Source organism: Pleurodeles waltl, chromosome 3_1, assembly GCF_031143425.1.
Source record: "Pleurodeles waltl isolate 20211129_DDA chromosome 3_1, aPleWal1.hap1.20221129, whole genome shotgun sequence".
Classification (NCBI taxonomy): Eukaryota; Metazoa; Chordata; class Amphibia; order Caudata; family Salamandridae; genus Pleurodeles; species Pleurodeles waltl.
Genome location: NC_090440.1, coordinates 1,172,150,409 through 1,172,164,394, shown reverse-complemented (window position 1 = coordinate 1,172,164,394; position 13,986 = coordinate 1,172,150,409). Strand labels below are relative to the sequence as shown.

Genomic DNA, 13,986 nt, shown 5'->3' with positions numbered 1-13,986 from the left:
AAACCCAAGGGCTTAAGACTGTGAGCATGACCATCCAGTTGCAAATAGCGGCTGCACAAACAGTGTGTGCTGTGGCCGAGCACCGCCCCACCCTTGTTCGGACATCAAGTCCAGAGACTGAACAGCATCCTTCTGGTCCACCTCTCCCTTCATGCTGTGATCATCACCGACAGACGCAGTCCAAGCCGAAGCTCTCTGTGTCGATAAGGCACCCTTCTCTGGTTGTAAAAGCCCACTCAAGCAGACTGCAACACTGAAACTGTCAATGCTAAAACCATACTCTGTACTGAAAAACCTCTTGATGTTGAAGGTGCCATCAGCAGCAAGCTCAGAGGACTCTTAGCAACCCATTTTCCAGTGTCTACAGAGTGAGCTTGGTGCTCAGAAAAAGAGGCTTTTCATTCAACTCAGACAGGGAAAATTACTATCAAGCCACCCGAAGCCTCCGGATACTTTGCCAAAGAAGTGGAAGCTGTCCTTCGAGGCTCAGATTGCCCTTGAACCTAAACTTCCTCCGCAGCACAAAGGACAGAGGGGCACTAGCCCCCTTTCTATTTGTCCTCTACCTCCTTTTTCTCCTCCTCATTTACCTACCTCCTCCACCCTTGTTGCTGCCACAATACGCACCATTTATTCTAGCTTCACCACAGAGGTCACAACACTTCTCACATGAGGAACGGGCACACAGCCCATTTTACCCAATGCTCTTTATGACCTGAACTGAGGGATGACTGGTGGGATGATTACCATGTGGATCCCTCGGATGACAAAGACCAAATTTGGTGAAACACTCCTCACCTGATATTATTTCCTGTCATGAGTTTATCCACAGAGTAGTTACTTTTTTACTAAGTAGAGATCCATGCCATCCAGGAACGCAATGTTTTCCTGGGACAAACACTCTCCAAAATATAGTGTACCTTCTAATTCACCCTCATGCTAAAGGGAATGATGAAGACTGTGCCCAAAACATTCCAGGAACTGTCCAAAGCCCCAGTTGTCACGCAGACGGTACACAAAGTGTAAGCCCTTGCCCAATGCCACCTTACGTTCACAAGCATGTTGCAGCAGAGGATGGTCTCACGGTACTCATGACTTACGAGGCCGAAACGCCAGGGCTGTTTTACATCTCATTTGGTAATGAATTGATGGATATGGATTAAGGACTGTTCTCAGTTGTCAAGAGAGTAGACATTACATGGATTCATCTATGAATTTTGGTTAAGAGTTTTGTTTTGAGGCACAAGATTAATGAACGCTTGGTTTTACATAGCTTACTCTACCACTTTGATTTCTTTGAATGCATTCTAAATACATGATTTGTTTGTATTTTTTGTGTACACCTGTTTTTCTCCTTTTCTCTCGGTTTCTTTTATGTAATGAATATTACATACTAGATTTTAGATTAATTACTTTTGTCAATTAGTAAGTTTGCTTGCCAGGTACGACGGAGCATTTTGGGACAAAATAGAGGAACTCCTCCAACACTTCTATGATTAATACAAACAGGGTGGTCAGGCGCTTGTGGCCAAAGCAAACTATCTCCAGTACCACAGTCTGCTGCACTCTAAATACTGCTGGCACTGAGGCCAGAGGTGTAAACATCAGCATCGCGGGCCAGCATCAATTCTGGCTCTGTAACTTGGGCTTCAAGCTAGAAGTCTGTTAAGGTTGCCGCTCAGGCAGCAGGTGGATCAGTTGCTCGATAATCCAAAATAGGACACGGATATGGCAAGGTGGTGGGGTCCCTGTAGTCATCCACACACTAGGGTCCTTTGGTAGGTCTCAGTACAGGACCAGCAGTAAAACCACATCTCAGAATCTCTTGTGTCCTACCAAAATCAGCAACAATACCACCTGCAGTCCAAACAGGGGGACATAAAGAGTGGTTACAGGGGCAGTTATACCGCAGGAGGCTTGGCTAGGGGAGCCACCTTCACCAAGCAGTTGCTCCTATTCACTACCTCACTCTGACCAACAACACTTGTCGGGTGAAGGCTACAGGGGTTTCTTCCATAATGGAAAGAGATTACATTCAACCAGTGGGTACTTTCTATCATAACACGATTATTGCCTGGAACTCCCTGTTACCCCACCAAACACACACACACACACACACACACACACACACTCTCACACTCACACTCTCTCTCACACTCTCTCTCACTCACACTCTCTCTCACACTCTCTCTCACTCACACTCTCTCTCACACTCTCTCTCACTCACACTCTCTCTCACTCACACTCTCTCTCACACTCTCTCTCACACTCTCTCTCACACTCTCTCTCACACTCTCTCTCACACACTCTCTCACACACTCTCTCACACACTCTCTCACACACTCTCTCTCACACTCTCTCTCACACTCTCTCTCACACTCTCTCTCACACTCTCTCTCACACTCTCTCTCACACTCTCTCTCACACACTCTCTCACACTCTCTCCCTCAGGGAGTCTACTGCCTGTATTTTCTCATCCCACCTCAGCTCTCTAAGGCCCTTTATCCATCTCCGGCCTCTCTACAACTACATTCTATCAAAACACTTCCATGTGATCACTCTGCAAAATGTCATCCTCCTTCTACAGCAAGCCGACTTTGACAGCTGTTGATCTAAAGGATGTCTGCTTTCATATACCCATTCTCCATGCTCATAGCCGCTATCTGCAGTTCGATGGTAAGTGCCCAGCCTTATCAATTCAAAGTGTTGTCTTTCTGGGCCAACTCTAACCCCAGAGTGTTTACAAAATGCTTTGCTGTTGTAGCTGCCCACCTCAGACAGGGTGACATCCATGTATTTCCATGCTTAGACAATTGGCTGATCAAGATTGCAACCAAACAGTACCTCCTTGTACATAGCCAGACAACTATTTTCCTCCTTCTGAATCTGAGCTTCACAATAAACACTGTCAAGTTCCACCTGCTACCTCTGCAGATTCAGCCCTTTCTAGCTGCCGTTCTAATCAGGCACCAGCAAAGCTCACCCTTATCAAGGTTGAGTGCAGTCCTTCCTGCAGATCCTGCCTCTTTTTCAGCCAAATCAACTAGAGACAGTCATAACTGTTATGTGCCTTCTTGGCATTGTGGCTTGTCCAATGCCATTGTTCCCCAAGCCCACATGCACATACACCTGCTTCGACACAGTCTTTTAATTAAAATGTTGCAAGCAGAGGGTCACTGGGAGCATCTATTGTTGATATGGGACCATACTCCTTGCTCTGTGTAGTAGAACAGCAACAACCTGTTAAAAAGCCGGCTCTTTATGGACCCTAGTATGCAGGTGAGCATTACCGCCGTATCGCCCTCAGGGTGGGGAACACAACTTTACTGTCTGATGGCCCAGGGCATGTGGTCGCCACAGCACTGGCCCTCCACATAATTACCTCGAGCTGCTCGCCATCCAGCTAGTTCTGAATGCATTCCTCCAGCATCTTCAGCACAAAGTAGTCTTCATAAAAAATAGTTAACATGACCACCATGTATTATATCTAAAACCTGGGCATCACTTACTCATCACAAACATTTGTGCCAGCACAAACATTTGTCACCGGGCTGTTCAGCATCAGATGCACCTCCTGGTGGAGTATCTCCTGGGAGTGGACAACGTTTTTGCAGACCTGCTCAGTAGGATACAGCACCAAGTGGAAATTGTACCCGCAAGTCCTAATCCTGTACTTCCGTTGATTTGCAGGGGAGATGGGTTTACCCAAGTTCAGCCTGTTGGCTACCACCCAAAATGCAGAGTGACAAAGCTTCACCTCCAGGTTATCACATCCACAATCCATGCTCTATGGATGAACAGGTCAGGGAAATCTGTCTACGCATTTTCGCCTCCCACTTTATCCATAGTCTGGAAGCTTCAGCAGACCTCTCTAATTCTCATCCTGATGGCACCTACTTTGGCCAGGCAAACATGGTTCTCCACCCTATTAGAAATGTCAGCGGTTCCCAACGAAAACTTCCCAATAAGATCAGAGCTCAGCTTAGCGACCTGTCTTCTGAGGTCCTGAAATTTAGGTACCACAACCTCCCTCAAGAGTGCATGTCCATTCTGAAGTAGGTGCGCAGACCAACTATGTTGGCCTGCCATGGTGCTAAGTGGAAAAGATTTGTCCTCTTCTGCTTTCCTATGTGCATTGACCCTATTAAGCCTCCAGTGCGGAACATCTGTGGCCTTCTTCACATAAAAAGTCGGGCCTCGCCTACACATCTATGGGCCTGCATCTAGCTGCTATAGCTGCCTACATACAAAACCAGTAATATTCTTCCTTATTCAGAATCCCTGTAGTAAAGGTCTTCATGGAGGACCTAAAATGTTATACTTCCCAGAGTACCCCCACCCACTTTGGAAACTAAATGTTGTCCCTACCAGACACATGGGTCCTTCTTTTGATCCCTTACTTCAAGCTTCCTTGTAGCCTTCACTCTAGAGGAGCCTCACTTTAAGGTTCACAAGGGAAGGACTGTCCTTCAAACCAATCCCAAATTCCTTCCGAAAGTGGCACCTCCATTCAATCTCAAACAAAACATTGATCTTCCTGTATTCGTCCAACCACAATCTGTAGCAGAGAGGAAATTTCAGATTTTTGATGTTATAAATGCCCTCATATGTTACATAGAAAAAAGCCCATTTGAAAAATTCAGCAGCCATTTATCACCATTTGTCACTTCTGTCAAACTGCACAAAGGTTCTGCACCACAAATGGTGGACATGCTATCTGCCAAAAACATTATTGCTTCAGCTTCTTCTTGGGTGCATTGTTACAGTCACTCTGTTATATTTGCAGCACCTGAGTACCTTACTCTTTACTCTTGTGTGACAACAATTTTACTTTAATGTTACTGTTGCTATTTTGGTAGCCAGTAGGAAAGAAAAATTATTTCGTTGGAAGTTCCTGCACTGCTTCCATTATCTATTGTAGTTTACACAGAGGAATTCAGTCTGTCTGCTTCTAAGGAATCAAATATGATCTCTTTGAACTATGGTCTGACAAAGATAGTAGATGAACACTATGTTTTCATGACAGAAAAAGAATGGATTTTCATGATAAATCAAACCAGTTTTGTACAGTTTGAGGAATTTTACAGCCATTGTAGAATTACCCAGTTTTATAATTGAAATGTATGATGGAACCTGTTTCTGTGTAAAACCATTGATATAGGCTTTTCACATTTGTGAATTCTCCATGCATGCTGGGCCCACCAGCTGCTTATTTATAGTCTGACTATTGTGCCACATATCCTTTTCAACCTACAATAGCTGCCTCACACACCACATAGACGTCTCTCAAATGTAAGAGTAAACAATAATTACACGCTCCATATTCCTAAAGGTACTGAATATTTGACACTGAGTTGATCAGTGTCCAAACAGCTTTGGTGAAACCATTGTTGTCTATAGCTCATAAACGTTTTACCAGCACAACACCCCAAACTTCTCTTCCCTTCATAGAACGAGCTATCCAATGTAATCCAGAAGAAAATAGTAACCCTCATGTATCTCAGACAAGTCTTTCAAGTTCCATTCCCAGAGTGTTGTTGACATCTTGTATCGATAAAGCTCTGGTCATATGCCACATTTACCATGTGTATTAATATCCTACCTCTGTGGGTGAATAAATGAAAAAAAAACTGAAATTTGAAGTTCTGGGAAAACCTAAAGATGTCAATCCAAGATTGATTTATATAACAAGTAACTACTGGGCAAAAACCCGAACCTTGCTATAAAACAGACCCCATTTTCAGTCTAAATGCTTTCTCCAATGGGACTGTTCTGCAGGATTTAAGGTGAGTATGGGGCAGGTTCCAAGGCCACACCAACAGGTCATCTCGGGAGGGTCTGGGGCATCGGGGTACAGAGGTGTGTTACGGCATTGGTTGTCCCATTTATTTTAATGGGAAATGGTCCGGTCGGGAAGTTGCTGCAACCTGAGACTGGAAGGTCAGTCCAGGGGAACCCACATGGGAGCTCCACCCTTGAGGTCATCGGGCACATAAGGGGCCCTTCTTCTCAGGCTGTGGGGCTTGGGTGCAGGGGTGTCTTCTGGTGTTGGATCCGATGCTGGAGTTATTTGCGGTTGGAGGGGGGCATGCAAAAACAGTCTATTGGTGTGGTATTGTGGGGGTGGGGGGGGCAGCTCCAGTCCAACCAAGCCAACAAGTGGGCTTTTTTTTCCACAAGGCTGGGAGACATAGGGGACACTCTTGGTCCTCTTTTAATCGATCCGGGGCGGTGGGGTGCAGAGATCTCTTGCTCGTCATGTCTGTCTTCAACTCACTCGCGGTTTTCCGGAAGTCCACAGAAACAGGCTGCAGATGTCTCGATGAAATTCACAGTGGGCGAACTCGGGATAGGCTTCATCTCTGAAGTGCCTGAAGACCACGCTCACACCATTGGCCCACTTCAGCTTTGGCTAAGCAGCTCAGAAGCAGTGGTGATGTCTGATGTTGGGTTTTTCGTAGTATCGCTCCTCAGAGTTCTTTCTTTGGTTGCCAGCAGATGCATGGAAGCAGCTTCTCTGCTCCAAGGGAGTTCTTCTTGGCAATTTGCTAAGCACTGGCAGCTCCCCCGGTTTCTTGGAGGCTGCAATGGGAGGACATATCTTTTGCTCCTCAGGGTTTGGGTGCAGCCACCAGCCTAGTAGGGTTGGTGCCAAGTCAGTTGTGCTCCTCAGTTCTCGGATCAGCAGTCTTCTTTGTCCACTACTTTTGTGTCCAGCAAGGATCTGATGTCCTTTTATCAGGAAGTCCCCTAAATTCTCAATTTAGGGAGCATTAAGGGGAGTGAAGGTTAGTAGCCAATGGGCTACTTACCCTTGGGGTCACTACACCTCGGAGATGACCACTTCCTATGGGGAGTGGGAATCATCCTGTCCAGAGTTCCTAATTTCCATCACACACAAGATGATGGAATTCCTGAGGCTGTGTTCATTTCAGCGTGGTCACCCTAGGTTTGTGTCCAGTCTGAAAAGGCAACTCGCCTCTGTCCAGGTGCCAGATGGACCCTGGGGCTCGAGGGGGGACATCTCCCTCTGAGGAAGCCCAGTTCTGCATACCAAAGACTGTGGGATTCTTTGAAGTTGCCTGCTTTGGAATGCAGATCTGCAGGTCATCTTGTTAGGAGTGCGCTCTCCCAGAGCAGGCTTTGTCTCTGACCTCCAGAGAGCAAAGGCTCTCACTCTAGTTGGGGGGGGGTGGGAGGGTGGGAGTTCAGATTCTCCTCTGTTGGTGACAGACTGGTTAGTACTAGTTGGTGAGCACACCAGCAGTTGTTCGGTTTTCAGGGGGCTTCTGTAAGGTGCCCTCTGGGTGCATATATTAATAAATCCATCACTGGAATCAGCGAGGGTTTATTAAAATGAGATGTTTGATACCAAACATCCCTATTTTGAGTGAAGTCATCATGTAACTGGAGAACTTGTATTGCTCAGTGTACAGCACATGTAGTTAAAATGGCTTCCCTGTTGACTTATTATGTATAAGAATCGACAAAGACATGCAGATATGTCCATACGTAATATAATGCACCCTGCTTTAGGGCTGCATGACCTGCTGTAGGGGTGACTTATAAATATTACATGCAGTGTTTCAGGGACATGGCACACAGGCATTTTAGGAAGGATGTTGTCATGCAGCCTGTAATGGCAGCCTTCATGAAGTTGGTGCTGGGTTCCTTAGAGGGGCACAAATTGTGCATCCGCCCTTACACATTCACAGACCAAGTCCAGGAGTTTAAACTGCAATATGGTGCTTCCCTATTTATAATTAGGAAAATATAAAATTGAAAAAAATAGTTTAAAAAATTCACAAATACATTAGCTTAAGGAACAGCCACACTTGAAAATCTAAGTTCCTAAAATGCCACTTTAATTCCTGTTATATTCTCTTCCTTGTACATTTATACCCTTTCTATGTACTTAGATATCTATATATTACTTTAAACCTGTTTCAGAAGGAGAAAAAAAGTACTCTATCCAGCGCACCACTCTGTCTTACCCTATACCTCTCTCAATATATCCTCTACCTCCACTCTGCTCTCATCCCAAACCTCATTCTACTACTGTGATCTCCTAAATAACCCTTTTTAGACTCTTCACTCCTCTGTCCCTCCTTGGATCACACAAAACCTCATTTTACTGCTATTGTCTTTCAAACCACCGTTTCTAAATTCTTCCCCATGTACCCCTCCTTTGATTCATCGCAAACCTCATTTTACTAATATGATCTCCCTAATCCATTTCTAGAGACTCTTAACTCCTTCTCTCCTTTTACTCATCCCATACCTCATCTTATCAATATGATCTCCCAAATAACACTTGCTCGACTCTTCCTTCCTCTGTCCCTCTATTATCCTATTCTATCCTGTTAAGACACCACTCAAAATAGCTTGTGTGTCCCTCTCCTAATCCACCATGAATCCCTTTTGGGTTCCCGAGTAGCTTTCTACTCGCTAAAAAATGATTCAACGCATCGACATGGGTATTACGTGCTATATAAATACAATTGCAATATCTAAACTGGCTTTTCAATATTTCGGACACATCTCTGGTTAGCAGGAGACCTATGCTGTTCTGTGTCTACACATAATTAAGCACTTAACTTTTGGAAATTTTGCTACCAAATAGTGAGAAAACATTGGCAGAACTAACAGGTGAAAGTGCTTTTTCCTGATTATCAATTTTTATGTGTGCTTGTATGAATGAGTTGGTGAATATGTGAATGGCTAAAGCATTGCATTTTTGAGTGTGTATGTATGGCTAAATTGAAATAGTGGCTGAATGCATGAAAATTAGTGAGTGAGTGGATCGATGGATGTACGATTGGCAAAAATTAGCTAGTTAGATGATCCTCACTCATCAGAGTAGTGCTAACTGTGCATTCATCCTGTGTTTGGACCATCTTATACAGCCACATCCATCCTGAATCCACCACTGCAGTAGGGCTTTAAGATGATGAAGATTGAATGGGGCAGCTTGTTGTGTGCCCTATCAACGTGTGGGAGTATTCTTGTGAAGTTTTCCCTTGGTAGCATTGATTCAAAAACTAACGTTTGAAAGAAACTTCATTTGTATAGTCTGTCTGAAACTTATTTAATGAAGTTCTCTGCCCTTTTGGCCCTGTCCATCTCAAATCTATCTTCTTTCGTTTTTTTATTTTCCTCCAGTCTCTTTTCCCTTTTTTTGGTTGTTTTCCCATCTCTCTCTACCACATACACTGACACGCTGTTCCTCAACCATGCAGATGATATTCTCTTTTCAGCAAGCATTGACTGTATTTGTTACTTTTGTTTCGTTTTAGAAATCTGTGGTGGGAGTTTGAGAGAGGCAAATGGTGCCATTTCCTCTCCTTATTACCCCGGGCACTACCCTCCTGATTTTGACTGTACATGGGACATACAGGTATGGTAAAAATGTTGACTGTTAGCATATATGACATTTCCTGATGGATGCAAGAAAACTATGAAATGTTGTGTGATCAGCTGTTGGATGAGGCTACATGGAGATCAATTCCTTTTCAGTTGCTTGTTAGTTCTAAACAAGGAGCACAAGTAAAACAATTAGTCAGTTTATTAAGCACAATTAAAATAAATATGACGATGAAATAAATAGTGTCTCTTTACATGTTAATGTCAGTGAAGAATGACGTTGATTAACTCAGTTTGCTTAAAACAAAAGTCTGAGAGAGACTTTAACTTTATTTTAACATAGCTTCTTCTCACCCTGTCTTTAAAGTCTACATATAAAGCACTCATGCAGCTGGACTGTTGTGCCATTCTGAATGTTCCTAATGTTTCTGCAGTCATGCCAACTTATACGATGACAGCAGTGTGTCATTAGATATCCGCTCTCGCTACACGATCAACCAGTGAAGAGCCGATATCACACACTGAGCATCAATTGGTCTGAAAACCCAAACAATTTCTTTCCCGGAGAGGCATACGGCCTCTGTGCGTTTGAAATCATTACAGATTTTTAAATATATATATTTATTTGTTTCCAATAAACAGTACAAACAAAGCAGGCCTCAAATGAGGATATAACAGTGTAGAACGATCCAACAGATTTTCCACATGGGTTTTGCTGTTTTACAACAAGTACAGCAGAACTTTCCCATCCCGGTTGCCCAGTAGAAAGATGGAGGGGGAGGAGCATGCATAAGGCCACCATCTTCCTAGTGATCTCTGCCTTGTGTGGGTGGGAAAGGGTTTTCACCATGGAGTCTTAACTAATGTCTCGCAGGACATGTGGGAGGGGCAGCACCAGTGTCAGCACCGCAGGGGGTGGAGATAGTCTGTTTAGTCTGTGTGGGCTGGGAGTTTTTTCCGGGAGCCCTTTTGGTATTGACATCATCGTCCACTAGTTTGTCCAGCTTAGTCCCCAGAGTTCCAGGTCTCGTTTTACATGTCCGTGCGGACCCTTCAGAGTCAGATCTCCTCAGCCACCGCCCATTCCAGTAGGTAGGTCAGTCTTTCACTTAGCCAGGGCCGGGCCAGTCCAGTGAAAGGCAATGCGACGTCTTGCAAGTACCAGTCCATATTGGGCGAAGCAAGATGACATCTTTTTGCCCTTCTTGGTGAGTAGCAGAGGCTACAGCAAGCAATGTTGTGCTACAGGTTCCAACCCCGCCGCCGTTGTGATGTTTAACCATTGTGCAACGTTGGCCCAAAAAGGCCAGAGTATCTTGCACTCCCAAGGAGCATGGGCAAAAGAGGCAGGGGAGAAGCCGCAGCGCAAGCATGTAGCAGAGCGTGTCGGGTAAATTCTGTGGAGGCGTTGCTGCGTCAGGTAAGCTCTATGTAAGTAGTAAAAGTGCGTTAATTGAAACCTGGCGTTACTGGACACACCCTGTACTAATGATCTAGTCCTGGTCCACTCCCTGTCAGTAAGTTGGGTGCTTTTGTTCACCCCCTGTCCCTTCCCGGCTGCAAGTGTCAGAGAAACATTCATCTGCCTGTCCCGTTATAGGGCTGTGTATATACGAGAGATAATGCCCTTGCTTGAGCCATAGTCCAATAGCGTCTGCCTATCTCCCTGGTGTTTGTGATATACTGTTGGATTTTTTCTCTATTAATTCAGAAGTGAGTCTCCGCTTCGGCCATGGACACGAAAGTACCATTCAGATTCAAGTCTCCTGCTCATTGACAGCCTCCTGCCCACCAGCTTGAGACATCCATGGAGTCTCCTATATTTGCCAAGAGGCACAACCACCAAATAGGGAGACGTCGGGCATAAGGTGCTCATTGTATCACCTCCGTGAATGCCCGCTCCCACGTCCGAGCCACCAGATTGAGCTCCCAGGTAGAGGCGGGAGCCACACATACGCGATTTTGGAAGTTCAGCTAGTCCTACTGACCCAGCCAGTAGTCTCTTCTCCCATTTGCGCCTGGCCTCGCACCATAGCGCCACATATTGGAGCAGGCCTGCCATATAATATAATTGAGGTCCAGGAGTCCTAGCCTGCCATCAGCCAGGTCCAGCTTCAAAACTGCCAGCCGAACTCTGCAGCGCCTTCTTACTCAGCAAGGGTCTCCAACACTTGGTCCAGTTGGCGGAATAGGGACGGCGGAAGAGGGGCGGTGGTAGCGCGCAAAATTAATTCTGCATTATATAGAGGTAGCTGGGGAAGTAGGATCATCTTGCTCAGGGCCACTCTGCCTATAACCAAAAGTGGCAGCATAGCTCAAAATTGGACAGAGGCCATCCAAGATCCAGCCCATATTTAGGTCACATCATAGGCAGGGAGGGTGTGCCACCTGTATTCCCAGGTATCTGAAAGCACGGGTCTTTCATGTAAGACCAACATCAGGAAAATCGGAAGCTGCAAGGCCAGCCAGTGGGAAAAGGATTGTCCTGTGCTAATTATCTGGAGTCTAGACACTTAGCCAAAAATGGCTACATGGCATAGAAGAGGCACCGAACGTTTCGGGTCTAACACATACACTAGAATGTCGTCAGCGTACATCGACACAATGTGCATTGTAGTGCCGACCTGTACTCCCCAGTCCTGAAGCCCGTCCTGAGGTAAATAGCCAGCGGCTCCATAGCGAGTGCAAACAGGAGCGGCGATAGCGGGCACCCCTGTTGTGTGCCGTGTACTTTGTAGGAGTCGGACACAACCTGTCCCGTATGAACCCTGGCTTTTGGCGCTGTGTACAGTAAGCATACCCTTAAGAGGAAACATGGCCCGATTTGCATTTGCCCCATAACTTCCCTAAAAAATTCCCAGCTTACAGTGTTGAACGCCTTTTGGATATCCAAAGCGACTAAACACCGCCCACGTGTCCATGTTTCAAGTCTCGTAGAGTACATGTGAAATCCATTGCAAGTTCATGTGGGTACCTCTCCCTGGGTTATCAGTATAGTTAATATGACCTCTACAGGTCACACACCAAATGGCTCCATTATCTTTTGTGTTTGTTGCAAGGGTAAGGAGCGGTCACCTTCCTGTTCAAGCCTTCTCGCCATACAAGGGCAGGCTGTGATGGCCTGAAAGCTCCACCTCCTCTGAGCTGCTTCCACCCCTTCCTCCGCTCGTTCAATGAAAAATTATTGTGTTTGCAGGTTTAGTCCTAATCAGTGATTTAAAGTGACCCCAAGCACCATACAATTTGTTACAAATGCAAAACATAAAGTTAATTGATCGTAGCTGCTTATATGCGGGTAAACTTTGGGTTTTGGATTTGGAGACCCATGTTTGATGCAGAGTTTCCAACTTTGTGGTCCACTTTAATACTAGTGATGGTTGCCATTATGTGTTCGATTCTGGTGTGTTAACTGGCAAAAGCAGAGTCTGCTGGGTAATTTTGGAAGTGTCATTTGCCCAGTACTACCCTTTTGGTGTAGGTAAAGCTGAACATTGTATTCCCTTTAACTCCACTTGCCACATCATCGGGCTGAAAATCTATTTCTGTTCAGGTCATTTCAACAGACCTACTGTGAACGAAGGCATTCAAAAATTCATTTATCCAAATGGATAGTAGAAAAATTTAAAGGCAACTTTCCTTTTTACAATGATGTTTAAATACTTAAACATAAAATAAATTCAGTACTGCGAAAAGAATAAAAAAAATGAAAATTATGAATACTAGTTCCTACCTGACGACACATTTCTTTTCCAGAGTGCTCTGTCTTGGTTGACTGGCACTAATGTACTTTCTGTCCCAATGCAGGTTCCCAATAATAAGAATGTGAAAGTGCGCTTTAACTTCTTTTACCTTGCTGAGCCTGGCATACCGCTTACCAACTGCACAAAGGACTTTGTGGAGATCAACAAACAAAGGTGAAGTATTCTCAAGGGAACTTTGTGGTCTGATGATGTTGGTTTAATTGAAGATTGTTGAGAACGTACATATAGATAGTGCTTGCAGATAACTTTGACTTTAATGAGATGGATAACAAAATAATTAAAGTAGTATTCCTCTAGCCCACTTGTAGCAGACATAAGGACAGTAGTGCCATATCTATTCGAGATATTCATGCTATACGCAGGAGATACATTTACTTATAGTGCATTTGAATTAGAGTTACATGAAGAGTCAAATATTCTTATAACCCATTCTGGATTTGGTTTTCCTGGACCTACTTTCAACACCACTAGTCTTGACACATTGCTGTGGAGTTCTGTAAAGTATTGTATCGGATTAAAGACTGTTTTGTATATGCAAGCATATATATGCTGTGGACAGTCCAAAAGAGGGCCGTTACCAATTTTAATACAAAGATCATTGGCAAAGCCAATAGGTTTCGTCTACCAGAGCTATTGGCATTAATGTTTTTAGTCATGCTGTACAGCAGATTAGAGTGGAGGCAAGTGACATGGATTGGAGTACAGTGGCATTGTGTTTGGGTAGGTTGGAGTATGGTGGGGTAGAATGAAAAAAGAATACATTGGGGTAGAGTATGGTGGTGAGGTGTGGGATAGGATGGGCTAGAAGTGGGTGGGGTAGGGTAGAGTGTAGTGGGGTAGAGTAAGGTGTCGGAGTACAGTA

General features: G+C 44.7%; 1 protein-coding gene across 2 annotated transcripts in view; it reads left to right on the top strand.

Moving 5' to 3' along the window:
- ST14 (ST14 transmembrane serine protease matriptase) overlaps positions 1–13,986 on the top strand; it is a 320,066-nt gene that overhangs the window by 175,459 nt on the left and 130,621 nt on the right. For both annotated transcript variants that reach the window (XM_069224467.1, XM_069224468.1), the window contains exons 9-10: positions 9,297–9,397; positions 13,168–13,277. In XM_069224467.1, the coding sequence (XP_069080568.1) occupies positions 9,297–9,397; positions 13,168–13,277 (211 nt within the window). The remainder of the gene's footprint in view (positions 1–9,296; positions 9,398–13,167; positions 13,278–13,986) is intronic.